Here is a 27,786-nt window from a genome sequence, read left to right as displayed (position 1 = left end):
CAGCAGTGCCCTGGCCATGCCCCTGCCACCAGCAGCACATCCCTTACACCTGGGCGAGGCTCAGGGGTGGCTTAAGAATTGGCCAGACCAGCTTTACATGGACAAAAAAATTCCCATTCCAGGGGAATTCTCTGCTGCCCAAATGGGACCAGAATGTGGACCCTTTGTCTCTGGAGTAGTGCAAAGGGGCTGGATTAGGTCTGATCCAGTGGCTTTAAACTGAAGAGCAAAGGGTAGAAGCAAACTGATACAACTGGACATGGAGCTTGTTAGGAGCTGTATTTCTCATGCTCCCTGACGTCTCTGATTTGGTCGCAGACTTGTGGAGAAGTATTGCAGTACCCCTTTGATGAAGAAATCCCACAGGCAGTAGAAAGCCTAACAAATATTTGCCATTAGATCAATCCTTTCTGTTTAAAGTGCAATGTTTGTAGCTAAGTTCTGACACCGGAAGGTCAGACGGAGTATCAAGGTTGCATTATATAAAGGCAGAGAAATATATGCTGGAAAGCTGAGGTGGAAAGGTAGTTTTTCCAGAAGAGAAACCATGAAGACCTTATTCGTTTTTGCCCTTGTGATGAGTGTTTGGTCTTGTTCTGGTAAGTTCCTCTAAATAGGAAGAGCATCCATTCTTACTGGATGAACGACCAATGCTTGTTTTAATGAGCCTGTGATATGTTGGTGTCAGGGTTGCCGGTGTATGACTATGAACCATCCATCGCGGAAGAAGCTCTGCGTGCCTCCATTGGAAGAGTGAATTCTAGATCACAATGGCCTGCCCTGTTTGGCGTCGTCAGGAGCTACGTTAGAGGGGTGAGTGTGAAGCTGGTCAAAAGAATGTCACTGAAACATGTTTGTGGTGGGGAAAAACCAGGAAACATCAACCAATTTTCTTTTGGTTTGGAATGCGCTAATTTTCTTCCAAAAAAAAAGTGATTTTTTTTCTTGGGCATTCAGTCAACATTCTTGGTTTTCAAAAACTAAAATCATGGTTTTTGGAAAACCAAAATGTTGTTGGGTTTCAGCTTTTCATTCGCCATAAAAATAATTATTTTTCTTTCACTTCAAGGAAAAACAATGTTTTCAAAATCTTCCATGGAAAAATAATTGGCATTTTCAATCAGCTCTAGACAAGTGCTCTCCAGTTTTGGGTGCATTGTCATGTGGCTCAGTTGAACGTTTCTTGGCCAGCGTTTATAATATTTAGTAGATGCACTTGTCCTTATCACTTATGTTCACCATTCATGCAGTCTAAACATATTCAGTCTGTATGTAGTGTCATGGCAGCAATTCTACTGGTCATATGTAGCTGGCACTAGCTGCCTTCAGTGCCTACAGCTTCCTCAGAAAATTGCTTCAACAGGCTCAAGTTTCTTATGCTCAATTGTTATTCCACAATAGACTTTCTGAAAAACAAAAACCCAAATGTGTCTGTCACCCGCCCCCCTCAAGCCCCAGTGACATATGCTGTAACTACTGCATTTCAATATAAAATTAAGAGGTTTGCATTCCTGGACAAACCCAAAGCCCCACTGTTTCTAAACTTTGAACTTGGAATGTACCTAGTCCTGCGTGATGAGTGGTCCCATGGTCCTGCTGGAATAAATCTAGTTGGGAAATATTGCAGGTAGCAAGGTTGGAAAATAAGGTGCTGAAAGTGAAAGGGAGATTCACTGGGTCTGAAAAGCCAATAGGAATGGGAGGAAGAGGAGAGAAGACCTTAATACATATAACTGCAAATGTACCTACCAGTCTTTAAAGTTTGTCATGTTTCCTGCTGGACGGTACTACTCAGCACCTGTTCTGATAATCGTATTATTATCGAACGCTTATATTGTGAGTAGTGCCAAAAGGCAACAACCAGATTTGGCCCCAAGGTGCTAGGCACTGTACAGACACTCTTTTTAAGGGTCTCACTTTGGAAAGTGATTGTTACACAGCTTCTGTGACATATGAGATGACAGACTTATAACCTAGCTGGGCATGAATAAACCATGGGGCGAATGGTAAGTTGCAATTGCAGGGGTAATGACTGAAAGAGGAAACCCAGGAAAGAGTTCCTTTTAGCTCAATAGGGAGCTTTTTTCCTAACGCAATCATCCTTGGGGTTTTTTTGGTTATAACAGATTCCTCATAAATAAGGTTAGTTAACAGTAGATACAGGTTAACCGGCACTTGTCTGATTCTCCACCCTTGACCAGGGGCGGCTCTAGGCACCAGCAAACCAAGCTGTTGCCTAGGGCGGCCAAATCTAGGGGGCGGCAGGCTGGGCCGGTGGACCTGCCGCAGTCATGCCTGCGGGAGGTCCACCGGAGCCGCGGACGACGACGACCTGGCATGACTGCAGAGGGGGCGCGCGGGCTGCTGGCTCGCCCGCTGGCACTGCATGACTGCGGACGCTCGCAGCCGCGCGCAGCTCGCCGCCGCACCGCGCGCCGCCCTCGCGCTTCCGTGCCCGGCTTCCGCCGCTGCTCCCCGCTCTCCCGCTCGCGCAGGTCCGCTGCGCTCGGGTCGGGCTCCCGGACCGTCGACGGGGAGCTGGACCGAGGCCGGAGAGAGAGGAGAGAGCGGGAGAGGACCCGAAGGGAGGCGCGCACCTGCGCCTGGGGGGCCCCTGCCCTTGACAGCTCATTGTTGGAACTGTTTACAACAGACAAGGCAGAGCGGCAATTCAACAGTAGCTTTGCTTTGGGCTGAAAGGTGCTGATGACTCTGTGTGTGTGTGTGTGTGTGTGTGTGTTTGTGTGAGATATGCATAACCAGACTGACTGTCTCATTAGGGAGACAATGTGAGTTTCCAGTGTTAGCCCTTAGAGAAGAGGTGCCCAACCTGAGCCTGAGAAGGAGCCAGAATTTACCAATGTACATTGCCAAAGAGCCACAGTAATACATCAGCATCCCCCCATCAGCTTCCCCCTCCCAGTGCCTCCTACCCACTGGCAGCCCTGCCAATCAGTGCCTCCCCCTCCTTCCCCACACCACCAGATCAGCTGTTTTGTGGCGTGCAGGAGGCTCTGGAGGGGAGGAGGAGAAGCGAGGGCACGGCAGGCTCAGGGGAGGTGGTGGGAAGGGGTGGAGTGGGGGCAGGGCCTGGGGCAGAGCCAGGGGTTGAGCAGTGAGCACCCCCCCCCCCTGCATATTGGAAAGTTGGCGCCTGTAGCTCCAGCCCCAGAGTCGGTGCCTGTACAAGGAGCCACATGTGGCTCCGGAGCCACAAGGTGGCCACCCCAGCCTTAGCGCTCCAAGGTTCCTTTTGGATGGCAAAGCAGCCACACAGGAGAGCTGATGCCCAGACTCTCTCAAAGCCCATATACTCCCAGAGGAAGATCAGTGAAGTACAGGGGTGCACCGGGTGTAAAATTCCAGGACTGGGGCAGAAAGGGAACTGTTTAATTAAGCAATTTACACTGGCAAGAGACCATAGAGAGCCACTCATGGCAGGTGCTGCTTGGGGCCATCATGCCTTACCTGAGGCTTCTGCAGGAGGAGTTGCTAGTGTGAAGCTTTTACCAAGGAAATAAGACGTGGTGTAACTGGTTTATTTACAAAATGTCCACAAGAAAATACCATGACCCAGTCCCTGATATTCTGCTCCTGATGGGCTACTGACTCTCAAGGCCCTGATTTCTGCCACAGTTTGGCAAAGAGGCAATAGTACCGTGTACTTTACACAGAGAAAAAAACCTCAAGCAGCGATCACACATGCTATTGGCCTTTCCTTCTTATACAGGTTGACCTGTTGGATAACAATGACTACAGTATAGTGCTGGACTTCATTGTTCGAGAAACCACCTGCACTAAAGATTCAGAGAAGGATCCGTCCTTGTGTGACTTCAGAGTGGGACGCTATGTGGTAAGCATGCCGGGTCTCCTAGCATGGAAAACACCCTCTGTGTGATTGAATGTGGCCTGGGAATCTGTCCGCTTTTGTGCTGATTATTCAAGGCCTTTGCTAAGCAAATACTTGGCTTGAAGCATTAAGTAAATGACATTTGAGGACTGGCCCCAATACATAACCTGCTGTAGACTCCTCCCTGCTCAACATGCACAGGGTGGGAGAAAGAGGGGCATTCCATGCCACGTTAAAAAGGGCCAGACCAGGCCCATCTTCATTATTTTACATTGCCTCACTTAACAACACAGGTGTAGTTAAGATGTTTTTTTCACAGCAAAAAATACCCGACTGAAAAATTGCTCCTGCACCTTCCTCTCCACGATGAGCATATTCATAAATTCCAAGGCCAGAAGGGACCATTGTGATCACTGAGAATGACTCCTTGTGGGTGGAACCCAGGCCAGAAAACTTCCCTGAATTAATTCCTGTTTGAACTAGAGCAGATCTTTTAGAAAAGCAGCCAAGCTTGATTTAAAAATTGCGTGTGATGGAGAATCCAGCACAACCCTTAGTAAATTGTTCCAATGGTTAATTCTCCTCACTGTTAAGAGACACTTCTTTTTTCTTGTCTGAATTGATGTAGTTTCAACTTCCAGGCATTGGATGTTGTTGTATCTTTTGTCAACTAGATTGAGGAGCCCTCTGTTATCAAATGTCCATTACCTGTGTAAGTACTTTGATGCTGACTGTCATCCCTTAACCTTCTGATTGAGCTCCTTGAGTTTTCCAGTCCCTTTAATCATTCTCGTGGCTCTTTTCTGAATCCTCAACAATTCCCGAAGGATATTGAGAAATTAGAGATGACAGAACTGGACACAGGATTCCAGTAGCAGTCATACTAGTGCCAAATATAGAGAGAATATAACCTCTCTACTCCTACTCAAGATTCCCCTGTTCATACATCCCAAGGATCACATCAACCCTTTTGGCCATGCTATCACTCTGGAAGCTCAAGTTCAGCTGACTGTCCACCATGATGTCCAAGTCTGCCCTGCTTCCCAGGGTAGTCCTCCAAGTAGCTGGTCTGCTACCTGGATGAGCATAATATGAAAACCAAGCTGTTGTTTGAGGATATTTAGGATTCAGTAAAAACCAATGCTTATCTGATGGTCACTCAACCGGCTAGCCCCAGGATGGGAGTGGAAGGAAATGTGGCTGAAAGCCACTCTACACACAGTCTCCTGCTCCTGAGCTGTGCTATATGCTGGCCTGTTCCCTGGCATAGAGCAGAGCAGCCCGTAGGACTTCCTGAGTCCTCGATCAGGCAACACTTGTTAACAGGCCAACTGAAATCCATCACTGGGCCACACTCAAGTCCATTGGCAACTAGTCAGTGGATTTTATCATTTAGGGGAGTCCCTATCCAGTGGATGAATTTGATGCATGTGTGTGTTGCACATATTACTATGTCTGCGATTGTGTCCTTACTCAGCTCGGTCAGGTGAAGTACAGGAAAGTTCCCCCAAGTGAGGGAATAGGAATTTCAAACTCTCTTCTCTGCTTTGTGTTGCTTACAGGCAATCCTAATAAACGTGCAAAAGTATGAAAGTACAATATCAAAATATCACCAGAGGGAGCTAAGGGCAATCCTGCAGTACCCCATCACCTAAAATAGGTGGTGTGCTTCAGTCTGTGTGAAACTACGGCTTAATCATTAAAGCCTCCAGTCTGGTGATTAAAGAAGTAATTTAAAAAAAAATGGGACTACCACCGGCTCAGCACCGTATGGCTCCCCACCTGCAATCTCAGAGAACCAAAGGGATGAAAAGTGCCTCTGAAATGTAGATGGTCATAGAATGTAAAGCCACAAGGGCCCACCAGATCATTAAGTCTGACCACCTGTATGACTGGTCACTAAACACCACCCAGCCCAACAACCAGAATTAGACCAAAACACTATAGCCTTCAGAAGACTAAATTATTGGGTGGATCAGAAGGGACTGATGGTCTCCCTGCCCTGGAGGAGTTCCTTCTGGGGAAGCAAAGTGTGAGGCACCTCACCTTAGCGCTGTCCATGCTGCGCCTGTTTGTGGTTGGGCAGAGGGCAACGGTCTCCAGGGCGTGGGGGTGATGTCTTTCAGGAGCACGAAAGCCAGACATGCCCAGTTCAAAAATGGAAAGACTCCAGAGACTGGTGACTACACTGAACTGCCACAAATAAGTTTTGCTGGAAGACCAGAACCAAAGGCTAATCCATGGTTGTGAACAATGGGCTCTCTCAGGTCCCTGCCCTTGGTAGCTGGCTATCAAAAGGCTGTATGACTTTTGATTGAAACTCGTTCTCCAGACAGTTCCAGGAGGCTTATGCCATAGTCTCCATAGCTGTATGGGTGAACTCTATTTTGATCTGTTACAGCAAACGGCCTTCTGCAGAAGTACAGTGCGGGTCTCTGAAGAGCAGATACAGAACTTGGCAGTTTACTGCAGCCAGGATGGGTCCAGCTCCGAATCCTCAAGCAGCGAGGAGGTAAGCAAACGGAAAATTTGCTTTTGCCATGCAGCTTCGTCTTAAGGAAAATTCTGCCTCTGGTGCACATGGGCTCGGCTTCCACTAACCTGACTAGGAGTTGTACATGCATATCTGAAGACATCCTGCCTTCATAGATCGTTCCACTGAAGCAGTGAATGATAGAGGCAAATGTGGTGATCGCTTTAGTGGGGAAAACAGTCCTTCAGCACACCGCCAGCAAAGAACAAAAACTGCCTCTCCCAACAGGGCTCTGTTCCCCTCTCCAGATCTGGAACTTGGCTATTTTGTCTCATGCATCATCCCAGATCAGCTGGGACCTTTGATTTTCCCTGATGGATGCCTTGGGAAAACTTAAGTTGCAGACGTTGACACTAATTCTACATTGTCCTGCATAGTATTTGTAGGCATGAACATAGAGATGCAGATATGCAGCTCTAATAGTCAGAAACAAATACAATTTATTCACCTACACTTCTGTTTTGCTGATCAAGTCATCAGTAATCCAAGCATTTCATGTTATAACTAAAGCACTTTCACTCTGGAAACTGTTCCACATCCTTCTTTGGTTTTGATCTGCCTCGCTCGATTCCTAGACTTGAGTAAAAAGTTGGATCAAAATAGCTGAGCTCCACCTGGCTGTTTCAAAACCATGCAAATGTGCACATTTTCAAAGACTTTGATGCAAAACCAGGTTCACCTGGGTGCCAATTTTCCCACTGTTGGACAAACATGTTCCTGCATTTCCAGATTGTAACAAAGCAAGAAAGCAGCTGAGTTCTGGTTGGTGTCATAGAATTATAGAAATGTCTGGGGGGAAGGGCCCTATCTAGTCCATCCCTAAAATTTTCCTAAAATCTAATCGAAATCTTCCTTGCTGCAGATTAAACTCATTATATCTTGTCCTACCTTCAGTGAAGACAGAGAGCAATTGGTCCCATCTTCTTTATAACAGCCTTTAACACATTTGAAGGCTATCATCAGGTCCTCTCCCCACCCCTCCGCCCCAGTCTCTCTTGCTCAGTACTAAACATGATCAGGTTTTTTTTAACCTATCCTCATAGGTAGGCTTGGAAGGATTAGATTTTGGTTGGTAAATGTCAATTTCATTGGCTACACACAAACTGACAAAAAGATATTTCCATCAATAATAATCAAAATGTACAGGTAGGCAAAGTAAAAAAAATGCTGCTTCAGAATTTCTTAGTTGTGTATTTTGACATGTGAGATTAAACTATGACAAAGCTTTAACTTTTTATATCTGTCTGCTGTCTTTAGCCAGGCATTGTCTGAGTCCCCCATAATTTCCTGCAACTGTGAACATTTAAATAAATAAAAATACAAAAAAATGCTTAAAAATAAACATTGAGATTATCCATAGGTTTTTTTAATTTCGAACTTGGCCAAGCCTACTCATAGGTCAGGTTTTCCAAACCTCTTATCACTTCTGTTGTACTTCTCTGGACTCTCTCCAGTTTGTCCACATCTTTTCTAAAGCGTGGTGCCCAAAACTGGACACAACACTCCAGCCGAGGCCTCACCTGCGCTGAGCAGAGCTGTGGTTACCTCCAGTGTCTTACAGCACTCCTGTTAATACACTCTAGAATATTAGCTTTTTCTGAGACTGCATCATACTGACTCGTATGCCTTTTGTGACCCACTATAACCCCCAGATCATTTTCAGTAGTACTACCACCTACCCAGTCATTCCCCATTTTGTAGTTGTACATTTGATTCCCCCACCCTGAACTGTAGTACTTTGCACTAGTCTTTATTGAATTTCATCCTGTTGATTTCAGATCAATTCTCCAATTTGTCTAGGCCGTTTTGAATTCTAATCCTGTACTCCAGTGTGCTCGCAACTCCTTACAGGCTGGTGTCCCCCACAAATTTTATAAGATGCTCTGCACTCCATTATCCTAGTCTTTAACAAAAATATTGAACAGGACTAGACCTAGGATGGACCCTTGCGAGACTCCACTAGAGGCATCCTCCCAGTTTGACAGTGAACCATAGATAACTACTCTTAAGTACTGTTCTTCAACCAGTTGTGCCACCCATCTGGCAGTCATTTCATCTAGGCCACACTATCCCTGCTTGTTTATGAGACTGTCATGTGGGACTTTGTCAAAAGCCTTATTAAAATCAATATATATCATGTCTACTGCTTCCCGGCCATCCACTAGGCCAAAGGAAATTTGGTTGGCATGATTTGTTCTTGACAAATTCATGCTGGCTATTCCTTATTACTCTATCAGCCTCTAGGTGCTCACAAGTTGGTCGTTAAATTAAAGACTGTGAATGACTAGCCAACCACAAAAGCAGTTTCTCCTCCCTTGGTGTTCACACTTCAACTGCTAGAAGAGGGCCTCATCCTCCCTGATTGAACTAACCTCGTTATCTCCAGCCTGATTCTTGCCTGCATATATATATACCTGCCTCTGGAAATTTCCATTACATCAGGGGTAGGCAACCTATGGCACGGGTGCCGAAGGCGGCACGTGAGCTGATTTTCAGTGGCACTCACACTGCCTGGGCCCTGGCCACCGGTCCGGGGGGCTCTGCATTTTAATTTAATTTTAAATGAAGCTTCTTAAACATTTTAAAAACCTTATTTACTTTACATACAACAATAGTTTAGTTCTGTATTATAGACTTATAGAAAGAGACCTTCTAAAAATGTTAATGTATTACTGGCACTTGAAACCTTAAATTAGAGTGAATAAAGGAAGCCTCGGCACACCACTTCTGAAAGGATGCTGACCCCTGCATTACATGCATCCGACGAAGTGAGTATTCACCCACGAAAGCTCATGCTCCAATACGTCTGTTAATCTATAAGGTGCCACAGGACTTTGTGCTGCTTTTACAGATCCAGACTAACACGGCTACACCTCTGAAAATTAATATTTGTTCAAGTAACCTTGCAGTTACAGTTAGGCTGATTGGATCATCTTTATTCCCCCTTTTAACAATAGGTACTATGTTTGCTCTTCTCCGGTTTTCTGGGATCTCACCCATCCTTAGTGAATTCACAAAGATAATCGCTAATGATTCTGATTGCATCAGCTAGTTCCAGAAGTACCTTACAGTGGATTGTGTCAGGCACTGCCGACTAGAAAACATCTAACTTACCTAAATATTCTTTAACCTGTTCTTTCCTTATCCTGGCTTGTGTTCCTTCCATCTCGTTAATATTAAGCTTCTGGTCACAATTAAGTCTTTTTAGTGAAGACTGAAGCAACATAGGCATGAAACACCTAAGGCCTCTTGATGTCCTCTATTATTAGCTATCCTTGCCCACTTAGTAGCAGACCTACGTTCTCCTTTGTCTTTCTCTTGTTCCTGTGTATTTACAGAACCTTTTCTTAGGACTGGTCTACGTGAGGAAATTAGGCTGGTATAACTACGTGGCTCAGGGATGTGAAAAATCCACACCCCTTAGTGATGCAGTTAAACCGATCTAATCCCCAGTGTAGACAGAGCTAGGCTGATGGGAGAATTTCTAGCTATACTGCTGTAGCACTTTAAGTATAGACAAGCCCTTATTGTGTTTTATGTCCCTTTCTGGGTATAACTCATTCTGCACCTTGCTTTTCTGATTTTGTTACATTTGGTGTACGAACATTTTGCACCACTCTGTTTCTTGTTAATTGTCATGGTGTTTAAAGTTGTGCCCAATAATTATATTCAGAAATGAAGTTTGCATTTCAGGCAAAAGCTTATAGCGCCAGAGTATGGGGATAACAAGATGGTCTGGTTGGGGATAACAAGATGGTCTGGACGAGCCCCTCCGGACGCCAAAGTGGGTGGAACCAGTGGAGCTTGCACCCGCCCCCCAGAGGTCAGTGCGCAGGACAGGAAGTACAAAAGCCCTACCCCAGAGCTCACTAGAGGCCCAGCTGCCGGAGAAGCCAGACGCTTGTGGCCTAGCTCCCAGCGAGGAGACTCCTGCAGCTTGCGACTGACCTGAGGACTGGCCAGACCAGCCGAGGCCTGATGCCAACCAGGCCCCGGAGAAGCAGTTAAGCCTGCCTGTGGCAAGCTACCCCGAGGAGCTGCCAAGCCTACCGCTCGCCGGGTACCCTGAGGAGCCCACGGTGCTCGATTCCTTGGAGGACACTGTCCAGATGCAAGTACCTCTAGAGGGGGCAGTAGGAAGTAGCCCGGGGGCAGCCAACCCTAGTCTGGCTTCAGCACACCCACAGCCAATGTCAGTGTGTTGCGGTCAGGATCCCCACTGACGCAGCAGCGGGTCGTCTGCCGCTGCTAGGGCCCCGGGCTGGGACGCAGTGGAGTAGGTGGGCCTGCGTCCCCCCTGCCACCCAACGTGCTGGTGTCAGTCTCCCCATCTCCCAGGTCCTTCGGAGCCAGGGCCTGGGCCTCCTGAACTCATTTGTTTGCTCAGCCCCTGCATAAGGGCCAGAGCCAGAGACTCTCGACTGCGCTGCCCTGAACTAGGGCCGGGGTCTGCGGAATCGAGCTGTTTGTTGGTCTCTACCGTTGCCGTGGCATGAAACCCCGTGGCCAGGCTAGTTCCCCTGAAATAACCCAATGGACGTAGCGAGGCGGTCAGGTTCCCCGCCGCCCCAGAGAGGGCCAAACCCCTCTACAGTGCCATTGGTTAAATGTTAGAGTGCAATGAATAACTTGGAGCAAATAAGATTCAAACTTCAGCATCTTTAATTTGTCAGAATAGCTTGTGACGTTCTTGTGTTCAGTCCCTATTCCAAACTGTTTGGTGAATACGTTCTAGGAATTCACAATCTGTAGCATGGAAGCAGTGCAATTTGAGTGTTTAAAATTCAAGCTATGTGGGTAAATTTGGAACATTGGTTCTGTTCCCTGACTAACATGACTCCTACAGTGGGGTTTCAGTGTAAATACTCACTTTTTGGAGTAGAGTCCTTTCAGTGAATACCCTTTAACAGTCATTTAAAATTGTCATTTGCCGCCATTATTCCTGTCAGGGGAAACAGTTGCTATAGTATTCATGGAGCATAAAAAGCCAAAGGGAAGTGATACCAGAGAAAAAGGTCATACCGAAGAAAAGGGGAAATAAGTTTCTTTCTGCAAAAGGTGCCTTGCAAATCTGCCTTTGGAGGTTATGGTTTAAATCAGGAGTTCCCAGCCCGGCATGTTGTGAATAGATGTTGGGAGTGGGATGAGGGGGCACATCCACCCTGTCCTTCCCGGTCACACTATCTTAGACGAACCAGGGTGAGGCAGTCTTGCCATGGATTGACTGAAGGGCCAGCCTGGGCCCCAGTGAAGTCAGTTAGAACCACAGAGCACTTGTCTCTGTAGCAACAGGAGAGGGGAGAATTCCTGCTTGCTTGCGGGTGGGGTTGGTTGGAAGTGTTGCATAGCATCAGAGAAGTTGGCTTGGAATGGAGAATTTCTCTGGCCATATGTTTGTTACCATAAATGGCCTGGGGATCAGTTGTCTTCCAACAAAATTCCCAGTGACTTCAGGGGGGCAAGATCAGGCTTATGGCCATGTGATGCTACTGGCAGGCAGGAAGAGAGTGACTGGTATAAACTGTTAAGCCTTTTAGAAAACCCCAAAGGCTCCAAGCCAAGGTCCCTAATCTCATTGGTTTCAGAGGCTCTAATTAACAACGGGTTACCTTTGAAAAGCTCCTCTTGATTTGGCCGGGGGGTTGCGGGGAGCCTCTATTTCCAGGGTCCCATTTTAAAGGTGATTTCCCTGCATGCCAGCCAGGGCTACCAAGCCAGTTTCCCCTTGGACTGACTGTCCCTTTTTCAGTACTCATATTTCCTTAGGCTGGTTCAGTGATGTTTTTCCCAAATGGAGTTATTTTAAACGAGATAAAATCATAGCAAATCCAAAAGGCTGCCTTTGACTATTGCTTCCTTTGACAGCTCGGGATATATGCCTTTTAAAGATGTCTTTCCTTTTAGAGGATGTTCATGGAAATGATGGCCCCAAACAGAAGGGGTGACAGTCGCAATGAAGGTAAGTAATCTGGGTGATTGACTCTTCGTCACTCAGAGGTTTGATGCTTATCGTTGGCAGCCTAACAGACAAGATTTCTCTTACCCCCTTAACTACCATATAACCACCCTAACCTAGGCGTAGGTGCTTTGAATTCTTGATATACTCTTGAGGCAATGAGGCTAGGGTGAATGCTCTGATTGGAACGGGGTAAAAAAAACCCTGACTTACTGATCCAAGGTGGGAGTGAGATAGGGAAGCATAACTTGAGGGAGTGGCCAATTTGGAATGATAGCGATGCAACCAAGTGCAGGACCAGACTGTCGCTAGCTTTCACAGGGATGGGAGGGCATCTAATTCTGAGAGTGTGGAGAGGGGAGCAATCTCAGGCAATGGTGAGACTTGCCCACCAGCACAATCTCTTTCCAAGCTTCCCTGGGCAAGTGTCCCTTTACCCTGGAACTGAGCAAGGAATTGATATTTTTTTTGGTTCAGTGGCTGAACTGGGAGTAAAAAAACTTACTTTCAAAAGCTGAATTTTTTTCAGGGTTTTCTTGACAATATAAAAACAACTGAAAACTTCCTTCGGGTAGAATAGAACACTTTGAATGTTGATTCAACTCGACAATTCTGGAGTGGAATGTCGATTTAACCTTTTCAAAATTGGTTTTGGGCTGAAACTATTTGTCAAATTTGAACTGAATTCACTAATAGCATTTTTAGGTGAATTTATTCTTTGCCCAAAACACTTTATACCTGCTAGGCCAATATTTAATAGCATGGAGTATAGATCTCTCCATATTTACCTCAAATCTGTACATCATGATGTTCACCTCATCAAAAGTCGGTATGTGCTTTTTCCGTATGGGGTTGGACCCTGACTGTCCTAACCCTTACTCCGATGCTTTGGGGGGGATGTCCTGCTCAAACTGTACGTGAGAATGCTGAAGGGACCCACTAACATTTCATGTCCTTTTCCAAAAGCTCAACTTGCTCCTGAGGCCTTCTCTTCAGGGAGAAGACGCCAGAGCTATAAAGCTCAGCGCCGATCCAGTAAAGCCAACTCCTACACATTGGCATAACCCCACTCAGATAAATACACTTGCTTGAATGCGCCTTCTATCAAGGTATGTCCTGGGACTTCAGAGGCTGATTGCTTAGAATAAATGACCTCCTGCGAATATAGGAATCCATAAACTGTGACTTGGCTACTAGTGTGCTGGAAGCCAGCCTGTCCTGGGAATTTAGGGTATGTCTACACAACAAGCAGTAGCCGTGGCAATGAGTCTCAGAGCCCGGGTCTACAGACTCGAGCTGACAATAGCTGTGTAGATAATTGGGCTCTGGCTCTGAAGCCCGCTCTGGGATCTGAGCTCCTGCCTGAGCTTGAACATCTGCAGCTATTTTTAGCAGTACAGTGCGAGCCCCAGTCTGTGGACCCAGGCGCTGAGACTCGCTGCTGCTCGTACAGACTTTACTGGTGGGAATGCCAACGAGACAAGTAAGAATGGAAACAGCACTACCGCTGTGTTACTCAGGTAAAAAGAAATACTTGCAGTTCTACAACTCAACGGCCAAATTAAGGGAACACCTTCACATGATGTGCTGTCTAGTCCAGTGTAGAAATGAACTAATAACTAATGAACACTAAACTGAAGTGTCACAGCAAGCAAAGAAACTATATGAAAAGATGGAGTTTCTCTGTCGCCCATCCAGTCTGCTCTCTCATCCAAATGTAATGGTTTGGCAGTCTCTTTAATCACCCCCTCTCTCGTCCCCCCACATTTTCTGTGGGCCTGGCAGGCATTCAGTGCTGAATAGCTCCATGGACAGGTAGTGACTGGAGGTTACTGCCATCAGATAGCTTTTGGGGAGACTGTGTCATGTTTATGGGTTTAATCCCCTTCCACATACCCAAAACCACCCCCACAAATTAAATCCTTGACTCAGTAGGCTAGAATGAACTCTGGTGTTCACAGGCCTGCACTCTTCCATCTCTACCACTTTTCTCAACCTGTCTTGGTTGATACAGGGGAAATTTCTGTCAGCAATATAGCACATCATGTATAGTTAGGGCCTTTTCAATTGACTTTGGCTCTGGATCATGCCCTTGTTGAGGTGTCTCATGTGAGGGCACATCTTAAATGTTCTCTCTCTCTTGGTGAGTCGTGACTGTGTTCCTGCTGTGTAGCCATGTTTGATTCAAATACACACACAGGTACAACTTGGCAGCCATTCAGACTGTTCTAGGAATAAAGGCTAATGTAAAGCTTAATCTAGAGCAGCAGGGCAGTCTAGTGGCTGGAGCACTGGACTGGGAATCAGAATCATAGAAGATCAGGGTTGGAAGAGACCTCACAAGGTCATCTAGTCCAACCTGTGCTCAAAGCAGGACCAATTCCAACTAAATCAGGGGTTCTCAAACTGGGTTCTCAAACTGGGGGTCAGAACCCCTCAGGGGGTCACGAGGTTCTTACATGGGGGGGTCACAAGCTGTCAGCCTCCACCCCATACCCCGCTTTGCATCCAGCATTTCTAATGGCGTTAAATATATTTAAAAAGTGTTTTTAATATATCAGGGGAGTCGCACTCAGAGGCTTGCTATGTGAAAGGGGTCACCAGTACAAAAGTTTGAGAACCACTGAACTAAAGCATCCCAGCTAGGGCTTTGTCAAGCCGGGCCTTAACCTCTAAGGATGGAGATTCCACCACCTCCCTAGGTAACCCAATCAGTGCTTCATCACCCTCCTAGTGAAATAGGATGAAGTGCGTACTCACCCACGAAAGCTCATGCTCCAATACGTCAGTTAGTCTATAAGGTACCACAGGACTCTTTGCTGCTTCTACTGAAATAGTTTTTCCTAATATCCAACCTAGACCTCCCCCACTGCAATTTGAGACCATTGCTCCTTGTTCTGTCATCTACCATCAGTGAGAACAGCCTAGCTCCATCCTCTTTGGAACCCCCCTTCAGTTAGTTGAAGGCTGCTATCAAATCCCCCCTCACTCTTCTCTTCTGCAGACTAAATAACCTCAGTTCCCTCAGCCTCTCCTCATAAGTCATGTGCCTCAGCTCCCAAATTATTTTCGTTGCCCTCTGCTGGTCTCTCTCCAATTTGTCCACATCCTTTTTGTAGTGAGGGTCCCAAAACTGGACACAATACTCCAGAAGTGGTCTCACCAGTGCCGAATAGAGGGGAATAATCACTTCCCTCGATTTGCCGGAAATGCTCCTACTAATGCAGCCCAATATGCCGTTAGCCTTCTTGGCAACAAGGGCACACTGCTGACTCATATCCAGCTTCTCGTCCACTGTAATCCCCGGGTTCTTTTCTGCAGAACTGCTGCTTAGCCAGTTGGTCCCCAGCCTGTAGCAGTGCATGGGATTCTTCCGTCCTAAGTGCAGGATTCTGCACTTATCCTTGTTGAAGCTCATAAGATTTCTTTTGGCCCAATCCTCCAATATATCTACATCACTCTGGACCCCTATCCCTACCCTCCAGCATATCTACCTCTCCCCGCATCTTAGTGTCATCCACGAACTTGCTGAGGGTGCAATCCATCCCATCATCCAGATCATTAAAGAAGATGTTGAACAAAACCAGCCTGAAAACCGACCCCTAGAACCATAGAATATCAGGGTTGGAAGGGACCTCAGGAGGTATCTAGTCCAACCCACTGCTCAAAGCAGGACCAATCCCCAACTAAATCATCCCAGCCAGGGCTTTGTCAAGCCTGACCTTAAAAACCTCTAAGGAAGGAGATTCCACCACCTCCCTAGGTAACCCATTCCAGTGCTTCACCACTCTCTTAGTGAAAATGTTTTTCCTAATATCCAACCTAAACCTCCCTCACTGCAACTTGAGACCATCTTCTTCTCTTCCGCAGACTAAACAATCCCAGTTCCCTCAGCCTCTCCTCAAAAGTCATGTGCTCCAGCCCTCTAATCATTTTTGTTGCCCTCCGCTGGACTCTTTCCAATTTTTCCACATCCTTCTTGTAGTGTGGGGCCCAAAACTGGACACAGTACTCCAGATGAGGCCTCACCAATGTCAAATAGAGGGGAATGATCACATCCCTCGATCTGCTGGCAATGCCCCTACTTATACAGTCCAAAATGCTGTTAGCCTTCTTGGCAACAAAGGCACACTGTTGACTCATATCCAGCTTTTTGTCCACTGTAACCCCTAGTCCTTTTCTGCAGAACTGCTTCCTAGCCATTCGGTCCCTAGTCTGTAACAGTGAATGGGATTCTTCCATCCTAAGTGCAGGACTCTACACTTGTCCTTGTGGAACCTCATCAGATTTCTTTTGGCCCAGTCCTCTAATTTGTCTAGGTCCCTCTTTATCCTATCCCTACCCTCCAACGTATCTACCACTCCTCCTGGGGCACTCCGCTTGATACTGGCTGCCAACTAGACATTGAGATATTGATTGAACCTGACAATCTTGCCAGCTTTCTATCCACCATATAGTCCATTCATCCAATCCATACTTCTTTAACTTGCTGGCAAAAATACTGTGGGAGAGGTATCAAAAGCTTTGCTAAAGTCAAGGAATATCATGTCCACCACTTTCCCCTCATCCACAGAGCCAGTTATTTCATCATAGAAGGCAATCAGGTTAGTCAGGCATGAATTGCCCCTGGTGAATCCATGTGACTGTGCCTGATCACCTTCCTCTCCTCCAAGTGCTTCAAAATGGATTCCTTGAGGTTGACCGGTCTGTAGTTCCCTGGGTTCTCCTTCTTCCATTTTTTAAAGACTGGCCCTATATTTGCCTTTTTCCAATAGTCTAAGACCTCCCCTGATTGCCACAAGTTTTCAAAGATAATGGCCAATGGCTCTGCAAACACATCGGTCAACTCCCTTAGCGTCCTTGGATGCATTGCATTCAGCCCCATGGACTTGTATATGTCCAGCTTTTCTAAATAGTCCTTAATCTGTTCTTTCGCCATTGATGGCTGCTCACGTCCTCCCAATACTGTGCTGCCCAGTGCAACAGTCTGGGAGCTGACCTTGTCTGTGAAGACCGAGGCAAAAAAAAGCATTGAGTACTTCAGCTTTTTCCACATCATCTGTCACTAGGTTGCCTTCCTCATTCAGTAAGGGTCCCACACTTTCCCTGACCACCTTCTTGTTGCTAACATACCTGTAGAAACCCTTCTTGTTACCCTTCACATCCCTTGGTAGCTGCAACTCCAATTGTGCTTTGACCTTCCTGATTACACCCCCGCATGCTTGAGCAATATATTTATACTCCTCCCTAGTCATCTGTCCAAGTTTCAACTTCTTGTAAGCTTCCTTTTGTGTTTAAGCTCACCAAAGATTGCTCTGTTAAGCCAAGCTGGTCGCCGGCCATATTTGCTATTCTTTCTGCACATCAGGATGGTTTGTTCCTGCACCCTCAATAAGGATTCTTTAAAATACAGCCAGGTCTCCTGGACTCCTTTCCTCCTCATATTAGCTTCCCAGGGGATCCTGCCCATCAGTTCCCTGAGGGAGTGAAAGTCTGCTTTTCTGATGTCCAGGGTCCATATTCTGCTGCTCTCCTTTCTTACTTTTGTCCAGATCCTGAACTCGACCATCACTGGTTCCTCCAGCACTTGCACCATGAAGTTGTCCCCAACACGCTCCAAAAACTTTCAGGATTGTCTGTGCACTGCAGTATTGATTGAAGTGCTCCATCAGAACCAGGGCCTGTGATCTGGAAACTTCTGTTAGTTGTTCAAAGAAAGCCTCGTCTACCTCATCCTCCTGTTCTTGTGGTCTATAACAGACACCCACCATGACATCACCCTTGTTGCTCTTGCCTCTAAACTTAACTCAAAGACTCTCAATAGGCTTTTCTCCAGTTTCATACTGGAGCTCTGAGCACTCATACTGCTCTATTACATACAGTGCAACTCCTCCACCTTTCCTCCCCTGCCTGTCCTTCCTGAGCAGTTTATACCCATCCATGACAGTGCTCCAGTCATGTGAGTTACTCCACCTAGTCTCTGTTATTTCAATCACATCATAGTTCCTTGACTGTGCCAGGACTTCCAATTCTTCCTGCTTGTTTCTCAGGCTTCTTGCGTTTGTGTACAGGCACTTGAGATAATTAGCCAATTGCCCTACTTTCTCAGTATGAATCAGGTGGCCTTCTCTGTTGCACCCTCCTCCTGGTGTTTCCTCCCAGTATCCCACTTCCCCACTTACCTCAGGGCTTAGGTCACCGTCCCCCAGTCAGGGGTGGCTCTAGGTATTTTGCCTCCCCAAGCATGGCAGGCAGGCAGGCTGCCTTCGGTGGCTTGCCTGCGGGAAGTCCCCGGTCCCGTAGATTCGGTGGCAGCCTGCAGGAGGTCCACCGAAGCTGCGGGACCAGTGGACCCTCCGCAGGCATGCCGCCGAAGGCAACCTGCCTGCTGCCCTCACAGCAACCGGCAGAGCGCCCCCTGTGGCTTGCCGCCCCAGGCACACGCTTGGCGTGCTGGTGCCTGGATCCGCCCCTGCCCCCAGTGAACCTAGTTTAACGCCCTCCTCACTAGGTTATCAAGCCTGCCTGCGAAGATGCTCTTCCCTCTCTTCCTAGCAATTCTTCTTCCTGGAACAACATCCCATAGTCCAAGAATCCAAAGCCCTCTCTCTGAAATCACGCATTTACCTCCACAATTCAATGGCCCCTACCTGGGCCTTTTTCTTCAACAGGGAGGATAGATGAGAACACGACTTGTGCCTCAAACTTCTTTATCCTTCTTCCCAGAGCCATGTAGTGTGCAGTGACGCATTCAAGGTCATTCTTGGCAGTATCATTGGTGCCCATGTGGAGAAGTAGGAAGGGGTAGCGGTCTGAGAGCTTGATCAGTCTTGGCATATACTCCATCACATTGTGAACTCTAGCTCCAGGCAAGCAGCACACTTCTCGAGTTTCCTGGTCTGGACGGAAGATGGATGACTCCGTGCCCCTTAGGAGGGAGTCCCCGAGCACCTTCATCCATCTCCTCTTCTTGGGAGTGGTGGTCATGGAACCCCCATCCCTAGGACAATGCATCCCATGCCTTCTGGCCAATGGGGTCTTCTTCTGATCCCTTCCTTCAGACGACTCTTCCAAACCATTCTCCACCATAGTACCTCTGCAGAGAGCCTGAAATCAGTTTCTTACATCTATCTGAATTGGGGGTACATGGGTTCTCCTCTTTCTTCTTCTGGAGGTCACATGCTGCCAATTTTCTTCCCCGTTCTGCACTGCCCTCTCTGATTCTTCAGCATGCTGTACCTGCAGTACCAAACGCTGACTTACATCAGAGAAAATGAAGATTTTCTGGATAGAACACAGGATTGATACTTGGGTCTCTAGTCCTTTAACCAATACGGAGACCAGCTTGCACTCACAGACAAAGTTGCTTCTATCCTTCGGGAGAAAGACAAACATGACACATCCTGTGCAGGTCACAACAGCTGATCGCTCACTATCCATATTGTCTTCCTTCTAAGAGCCTCTTCACATGTTGCATTTACTGCTCACAGAAGCCTAAAAGGCAAAAACTCTATGGGAACTCCACCCAGCTGAACTCCCTCTGTTGGCTTCTCCTCTGTTGGCTGCTCACTCGGTTCGCAACTGGCTGCTTTTTTATAAGGCTGCTTGTTCAAAGCAGTTGCCCCGGTTCAAAGCCTTCCCTCCAGTCAACCACTCAAGGCCCACCTGGAACAAAGCACTCCCAGTTCACACTTTTCAAACAACCACCCACCCAGTCAAAAAGCCCCTGCAACTAGCTCCAGTCAAACAAATGGTCACAGCAGACAGACACTCGGCTATTGACCCCACCAGCTCACAACACAGCCCCCTTAATGCAGCACTCGCCGTAGCTCCTCTCGGACTGTTCCCAGGCAAACTCCCTCTGTTGGCTTCTCCTCTGTTCGCAGCTCCATCACTGACCTGCTCGGTGACCTTGGGCACATCCACTTCCTGTGTCTGTCATGTCTCTTTAGAGTCTAAGGTCTCTGGAGCAGCCTCTTTGAATCCTGCCTAGCACAATGGACCCTTAAGGCCCCACTGTCATACAAACCATTACCTCTGTATTACATTATCGAAGAGAACAAAGAAGCAGTGTAACTGCAGCAGCTGTTCATTACACCTCCACCTGCAGTCTGGCTGCAAGGGTAACAGTATTTAGAGTCTAATTAATGCAAATAACAGTGAAGGCGCAAGCAATTCGTTGGCTTCAGTAAGTCTTGCATTGCACAAACTGCCTTTGCTAACCTACTTCTGAGAGGCTGCGTGGGAGTCGTTCTAATTGCTGCTGCTATTTCACCCACCATATCATGCGACAGAGAAGTTAATCTAAAGGAAAGGGACTTTAAATGAGATGAATGTGCACACCATGGAGATAGCTGGTTAGCATTTTAAACACTTTCAAAGTCCGCTGCTGTTCTTTAAGCAGAAGAATCTTTCTGCAGGATAAAAGATGGCCTGTGTGCAGTTCCTATGAACCATGTAACCACAGCATGACTGGCACCGTTGCTGACAGCCTGGGCAGAAAGAGCTAGGATACCAGGCCATATGTGAGGAGACTGACCTAACTTTTCCGGTTTGGAAAAATGATAGTTTTAGACAAAGATTAATGTCAGTGAGTCACTGACAAACCCCAAGCAGCTGTTGGATCCTGAGCCAGATTCTTGTTTAAAATTACACGGAAGGGGAGACTTACTTTTTCCTTCAAACAAGAGGTCAGAATTAAAAAGAGAAAACCCAGTACTCTGCTAGATCAGGGCTTGTTTTATTTCATCATGCTATTTAAAAAAATAATGCTTTCCCTAAGTCTGTCCTCTTTTATGCTCATCACAAGTCATGGCAAGCTGACACACTGTTTTAATTAGTGCTTTTCCTTGTTACGTAATCTTTGACCTTTCTAATTTCTTCCGACTTCCATGGTCAGGCTGCAGCGTTGTTCTAGCATGCAATTTATTTTCTTCTAGCTGGCTTTTTTCCCATTACAAGGCTCAAGATGACAAAACTAAAGCTAAATCAAGAGTAAATAAAAGGTCTGATTTCCCTTAATGTTCTAAAACAAAGATTAAAGTAAATCCAACTGGCTGTGGTTGGATTGTGAATTCATTCCAATGAGCTCAGTGGAGTGGCACCAAGGATGAATGGAACTCGTTCATCTATAGACCTATGGCAGGGGGCATGTGTTCATTTTATGTATCATTTTTATTTAAAAACTTCTTTTGCTCAGATCTTGCGTTAGAAATACTGGGGTTTCTTTGGTTTTGCTGGCAAACTAGTGAAATGACCTCAGAAGGGCATGATTGGGAGGGGGATGGGGTGTGTCAGACTGCCAAAAAATCTGTGTGCATTTTTAATAGCTCTCTAAACCAGCTTCTGCTCAAACTTGGAAGGGAGGTGAGGGATTTTCTTTGAATGAATTCACATCCCTTCTCCTTTTAATCTAAAGAGTGCAAGGTCTCCCAAACCAGTTCTTTAGTCCCCCAAGAAGTCATTTGGGTAAAACAGTAATATCACCAATATTTTGTGTTCCCTAAGGTATTAAGCGTACATACCCCCCAATAAAACCAACCACACCTAAAAACAAGCAAGGAGGAAAACATCCTTTTAAAGGAAAATAAAGTAAATTGAGAGGAACATATGACTCTTAAAATCTTACCTGCTTTCTCTCTTAGGATCCGCTGAAAATGTTAGGCTGCCAATGGTAAATGTGGGCCAGAGACCCCCCACCGAGGGCTAGGCTTTGGATGTTCCAAAGGTCAGAGGTGTGTGGATCAGGAGTTTTAGGAGGAGATTGTCAAAGCCACAAAGGGCTGTGGAGTGCCTGCTTCCCCTTTGTGTCTCTGGAAATCTCTCTTTGCTGGAGTCAGCTATGAAATCTGCAGCTGGGCTTGTTTTCTGAACCCCTCTCATGTCCAGGGTTGGGTGTGTGTCCCTGAAGTTTAAGGTAAAACAAACAAAGCAACAAGCCCCTGATTCTACTTCAAGTAACCTGTAGGTCATCACTGTTACTAATGTGTTTTCTCTGGCTTCATCACACCAGGGCAGTCTCTCCTCAAAGCAGATCGGGTCCAAAGCAAAGTAATGGGGGGTTTGAAACATAGACAAGGCCAGATCTTCAGCTGCAATTGACTGCAATGGAGCTGGGCATCTGACTCACATTATAGTAGACTCTGAATACAGGAGGTAATTGAGAAGGGATCGAACAGAGTGGATAAGAGGGTGACAGCATAGAATAGTGGGATTTTCCAGCAATGAAAGAGCCAGCCTAGCCAATCGTGGACTTAGTCTTATGCATGTTCCTAATAGGAATCCTGGATGAAAAATACAGAGAGAGGATCTGAGAGCTGCCCTGGTCCTTCTAGGCAAAGGATAGTCCCAATGCAGGATGTGTCATGTTTCCAGGGTGTGGAAGGAAAAGACGACATCCCTGGTGTACTCATTAAGACACCACCTCTTTAGGCACAGCATTGCATTCTCCATAACTCAGTGCATAGCCCTGGGTTATCATTCACTTCCCCCTACCTCCCCTCATCCTTGGCAGGAGGTTTGTCTCTGTTTGGTGGAAAGAAAAAATCCCTGCAAGCAGGGAGCTGCTGCATAATTGATGAGCTCGGAGTGAGTGTTCATCTTGGCACAGAGCCAGAGCCAGGGCCCTTTATTTCACCATTATGCAACTTGGGTGAGGTGGCAGGCAGCGACCAAGATCCTGTTTCCCTGCAGTGGTTGTCCCTTCCCCTGCAGAATCTGCTCTTGCTATCTCTGCGCTCTGTATCCGATACCCCCAGCCTCCTTATAAACCAGAATGCCACAGGCTGCTTTCTGCAGGAAAACAAAGCCCAGGTGACCTGGCAAATGGAAGAGTGGCTACAATAGTCCACGCCAGCTGTTCTGAAGACTTGTCACTTTCTCTGCCATTCAGAAGTTGAGGAAACTGTCCATATGACTTTCCAGAGTGTGCCCGTCCCTCTCGGACCCGCTGTCTATAGGTCTTTGCTCTTGTTGCTGTCTAGGAATTGCTACTGCTCCCTGGAGACTCACAACTAGGTTCAAAGCCTATTCAAGCCAATGGCAAGGTTCCTTTTGACTCTGCAGTTTGGGGGGCCTGATCCAAAGTCGTTGATTTATTCTCCGGCAAAGGCAGACTGGTGGAAGCCCCATAGCGTTCTCCCGCACGGGCAAGCTGGCATCTTTCATAAGCACCAAAGATTAAATCCATGTTTACCCCCACAACTGATACGTAGCCCAGGGAGTGGTGATGTCTGCTTCCTCCCATAGGTGGGGAGTTGCACACCGAGAGGGCCACGGCTAGCCCAGAGACTAGCTCTTTGTCCATGATCCTGCCGTCCATGCTGCTAGTTCTCTGACCTGGACACCTGTTGGTGAGGAACTGAGTTGAGGTCACAAACTTGTTCACACAAGCCAGCCAGTGGCCGTTAGCTGGTGGGGGAAGTGTGTGCCTTGGTTGTTTTCACTTATTTATAAAATGGCCATGTGCAGGGAAATGCTTAGAAATGAGATTTCTGGTTATGATTACATCATGAAAATGTGGTGGAGCATGCTGGAGACATGCTCATGTGTTCCTCCAGAAACACCATGTAACCCACGGTGGCCTTTGATTTACCTGCATTTCCCATAAAACCTGGCACCATGTTATGACCAGAAATGGCTCCTCCTTTTAGACTGTCCATTGCACTGCTAATTTTAGTTCTCTAAAGCTGTTTTAGGTAACTTTATACATTTTGTATTGTGATCTCTTCAGTTTTGCCTGGGTAGCCAAACATGGTCTTGCTATTTGCAAAAGTTTGAGGGACTCCTTTGTAGGCATATGAGAGAGACAAGGTGGGGGAGGTGATATCTTTTCTTGGGGAGAGGGACCTTGTAGGACTGGCATTTCAGCATACCTTTGTGAGCAATTGCCATGGAATATTATAGACCCTCTTTACTGAACACCAGGAATGTGAGAAGGTGCTGCAGGGTGTGAGCTGATGTTGATGCTAAAGGAAATAATATGTAGCTGGTATGAATACAGGTTTATACACGGTCTCCTTCCTTAAGCTGTGTGTTATTAGGTTTTGTTAACACTGAATGCTTTAACTATGATTTCTTTTCTTTTCTTTTTTTAAAGTAAATTGAAGATCCAACAGGACCAGAAGCCAAAGAACCAGCACATGAAGGAGGAACGTGACAGCAATTAACTGTATTACATCAGCAAAAGCTATTCTGTAACATATTGACTCCTCCACACCCACCAATACTTTCCATTTCATGGCGAATGTCCATTGAAGTGTGCACACAAATGTGTGGAAATGGGCATTCGATCGCATTGCTGTATATTAGGGCTCATTTGGAGAGCGGTCTCATGCGCCTAGCATAACTGTCCCCAATGTGTGGTGCATCGTCTCAGAATGGTGCTATTAAAGGATCATTATAGCATCTACATGTGCTGGGTGGCTCACTGGCCGGCGACACTCATCGCTCTCTGTTGCGCTTGTTACTAACTCTTGTTCAATTTAAAACACAACAAACAATTTCTGCCCTCTATGCCTTTCTTTCCACACCCAAAACGGGAAGGGGGTCTAGTGTCTCTCGAGAAGGTATGTGCAAAGGGGGCAACGGCTGTGTGGATTTATTTAGCCGTCTTCGTGGGAAAAGATCAGCTTTTCAGATAAAAGGTACGTGCCGCCTCTCAAACATTGGGGTACAATTTACTGACAAGTCCTACTCTCTAAATTTACACAAGGGGACAGTAAATCAGAGTAATTGTACCAGCTTCCTCTTGCTTTATTGTAATCTCCCATCACAATTAATTAATTTGTGTAATTCTTTGCATATGCAAATAACTCAGTGTAGTGTGTGGTGGAAGGGGGGAAAGGAAGGGCATACTGAAAAGGGGAAGAGAGAACCGTGCTTCTGGCTACTTGCTAGCAGCCAGGATCCTTCCCTTAGAGCCCTGCGTCAGTAGCTTAGTGTGATAGTAAATTCCTTAGGGGTGGTACCAGGCTGAGTAATCTTCCACAGAGCAGCAGTGACACTGTCTGCTACTACCTCCTAAGAGGTGGAGTAAACACTATAGTCCTTAAAAACAGCAAAGAATCCTGTGGCACCTTATAGACTAACAGACATTTTGGAGCATGAGCTTTCGTGGGTGAATACCCACTTCGTCGGATGCATGTAGTGGAAATCTCCAGGGGCAGGTATATATATGCAAGCAAGAAGCAGGCGAGAGATAACGAGGTAGTTCAATCAGGGAGGATTGAATTTGCAGATGAACTGGAGCTCAGCAGTTTCTCTTTGAAGTCTGGTCCTAAAGTTTTTTTGCTGCAGGATGGCCACCTTAAGATCTGCTATTGTGTGGCATGGGAGGTTGAAGTGTTCTCCTACAGGTTTTTGTATATTGCCATTCCTAATATCTGATTTGTGTCCGTTTAGTCCTTGTACCCTTTCTCCATAGCAGGTGCAATGGAAGAGAAAAAGAGCAGAAGCTCCATGGTAATGACAGATCCTGGTCCTTGCCTTTGAAATGATGCTGCTTGAGTCCGCAAAGGCCACCTTGACAGAGCAGGGCAGAATGGCACAGAATGAGGGCAGACCCCCTCCCTGGGCTTCTAGTGTCCTGGTCCTAGGGTGACCAGACAGCAAGTGTGAAAAATCAGGACGGGGAAGGGAGGTAATAGGTGCCTATAAGAGATAAATTCCCAAATATCAGGACTGTCCCTATAAAATCGGAACATCTGGTCAACCTACCTGGTCCGTCCATCTGTGGAGTGAGAGTGAGGATTGTGGGAACGAGTAGTTAGAAATATAAAAAACACCCCAACATTAAAAATAGGAGTCCTAGGTTCCATTTAGAGGTGGTTGGAAACTTTTCTGACAAGAGTTCCATCAGAAAATGCTGATTTGTTGAACCCAAAATGTTTCACAAAACCAGTTCAGTTTTGTCAAATGGCAGGTAGGGTCCTCCCAGATATCTTCCTTCCAGAAAACCTGCCTGGCTCCCTGCAAGCTAAGCTGGGGTTCCAGCTTCTACCTGCCCTGGAGCTGGAAAGTCCTGGCTCTGCAGCAGGGTCTAGGTGCCAGGAGCCTAGCTCCAGTTTAAGCTAGGGCTTGCAGCTGCCCTGTCACAGCGCCCGGAATACGGAAGCCTCTCCTGGCTATCCATCCCCTGCCCTGAGGACAGCAGGGAGTTTGATGGCTCTGGGCTCACACGGGCAGTTCACCCAGCAGCACTTCCCTGGAGCAACAGACCATGGGCTCCTCCCCAGCTGCTGAGTGCAACTGGCATGATCTTGTCAGCTTCATGCAGGGCCACTGAATAGCAGCCATGAAATGGAGCAGACGGACTAGTTCTATTCCTAGCTGTGCCACTGACCTGCTCTGTGACTTTGTGCAAGTCATTTCACTAGTTGTCCTCTGACTCCTATTTGGTGCTTTTAGACTGAGAGCTCCTCAATGAAGGAACTGTCTTATTGTATGTCTGTACAGGGCCTATGGGGGTGGGGGTCTGTATTCTACCTGAAGCCTCTGTGCACTGTTATAATAGAAACATCTGTACGGTAGTAGAGAGTCTGAACTCAAAACCAACACAAGGTGGCATGCACACGTGAGAGAACATAGCTCAGAAGAAAGATGAGGCTTTTACAGTGGGCTCCCTTACGTTGACAGAAATGTTGACACAGTAGCTGTCAACTGCAGACCTATAATTAATCCATAATTGAGGCTGGTACTTTAGCTAGCTGATCAAATTGCTCACTCAATCCTTCCTATTTAATAAATTCCAATTGAAAGTGACATGCCATTCCCACGTTGTCTTATTTCATTGACGGTGACACAAATAAGGAATGGACTGGATCAAAATGAAGGGGTTTTGTTCTCCATGGCAGCAGCACAATGTAATTCACAGCTGGCAGAGCACAGGGTAAGGATTATAATTTCAATAACAAGTATCTGAATCAGGCAACCTCTTGTATTTATCAGAGTCTTCCCCAGGGCCGGCTCCAGGCACCAGCGAAGGAAGCAGGTGCTTGGGGCGGCCAATGGAAAAGGGCGGCACGTCCGGGTCTTCGGCGGCAATTCGGCGGCGGGTCCCTCAGTCCCTCTCGGAGGGAAGGATCCGCCGCCGAAGTGCCGCCGATCGTGGCTTGATCTTTTTGTTTGTTTGTTTGTTTTTGTTTTTCCCGCTTTGCTGCTTGGGGCGGCAAAAAAGCTGGAGCCAGCCCTGGTCTTCCCTGTGCATGTCTGTCTGTCTAATCGATCTATCTAATCTATCATAAGGATTATTTATTAACCAAGTGTGGACCTCACTCCTCTGCACCATCATAGCTGGTCCAAAGGGACACCAGCACTTTTCAGTAAATATCTACCGTGCTGGCCCCAAAGCCCCATCTGCTTTATCCTCCTCTCTTTCCACCCAAGCGTCCCTGGTGCAGGGCTGGCCCTGGGGAGGCCCAGCCAGGGTGATCATACACTCAGGCCATT

At 46.8% G+C, this 27,786-nt stretch overlaps 1 protein-coding gene across 4 annotated transcripts; it reads left to right on the top strand.

The window, feature by feature from the left end:
* Positions 1-424: 424 nt before the first annotated feature.
* On the top strand, positions 425-25,423 carry SPP2 (secreted phosphoprotein 2). 4 transcript variants are annotated; one of them, XR_005586254.1, is made up of 8 exons: positions 434-599; positions 689-813; positions 3,731-3,853; positions 6,252-6,362; positions 12,288-12,342; positions 13,306-13,448; positions 21,279-21,344; positions 24,437-25,423. XR_005586254.1 is itself a non-coding variant. In XM_039495096.1 (7 exons), exons 1-6 carry the CDS (start codon positions 548-550, stop codon positions 23,673-23,675), a joined length of 555 nt encoding a protein of 184 aa, XP_039351030.1. In that variant the 5' UTR covers positions 425-547; the 3' UTR covers positions 23,676-23,690; positions 24,437-25,423. The 4 variants fall into 4 exon arrangements, 3 of the variants coding, with proteins under 3 accessions (XP_039351030.1, XP_039351031.1, XP_039351029.1); XM_039495096.1 differs by lacking the exons at positions 13,306-13,448; positions 21,279-21,344 and adding an exon at positions 23,587-23,690 and having other exon boundaries at positions 425-599; XM_039495095.1 differs by lacking the exon at positions 21,279-21,344 and having other exon boundaries at positions 440-599.
* The last annotated feature ends 2,363 nt before the right edge of the window (positions 25,424-27,786 follow it).

The sequence above is a fragment of the Mauremys reevesii genome, linkage group 11 (assembly GCF_016161935.1).
Source record: "Mauremys reevesii isolate NIE-2019 linkage group 11, ASM1616193v1, whole genome shotgun sequence".
In the NCBI taxonomy this organism is placed as follows: domain Eukaryota; kingdom Metazoa; phylum Chordata; order Testudines; family Geoemydidae; genus Mauremys; species Mauremys reevesii.
Note: the sequence above shows the minus strand (reverse complement) of the source record. Positions and strands in the feature narration are given on the sequence as shown.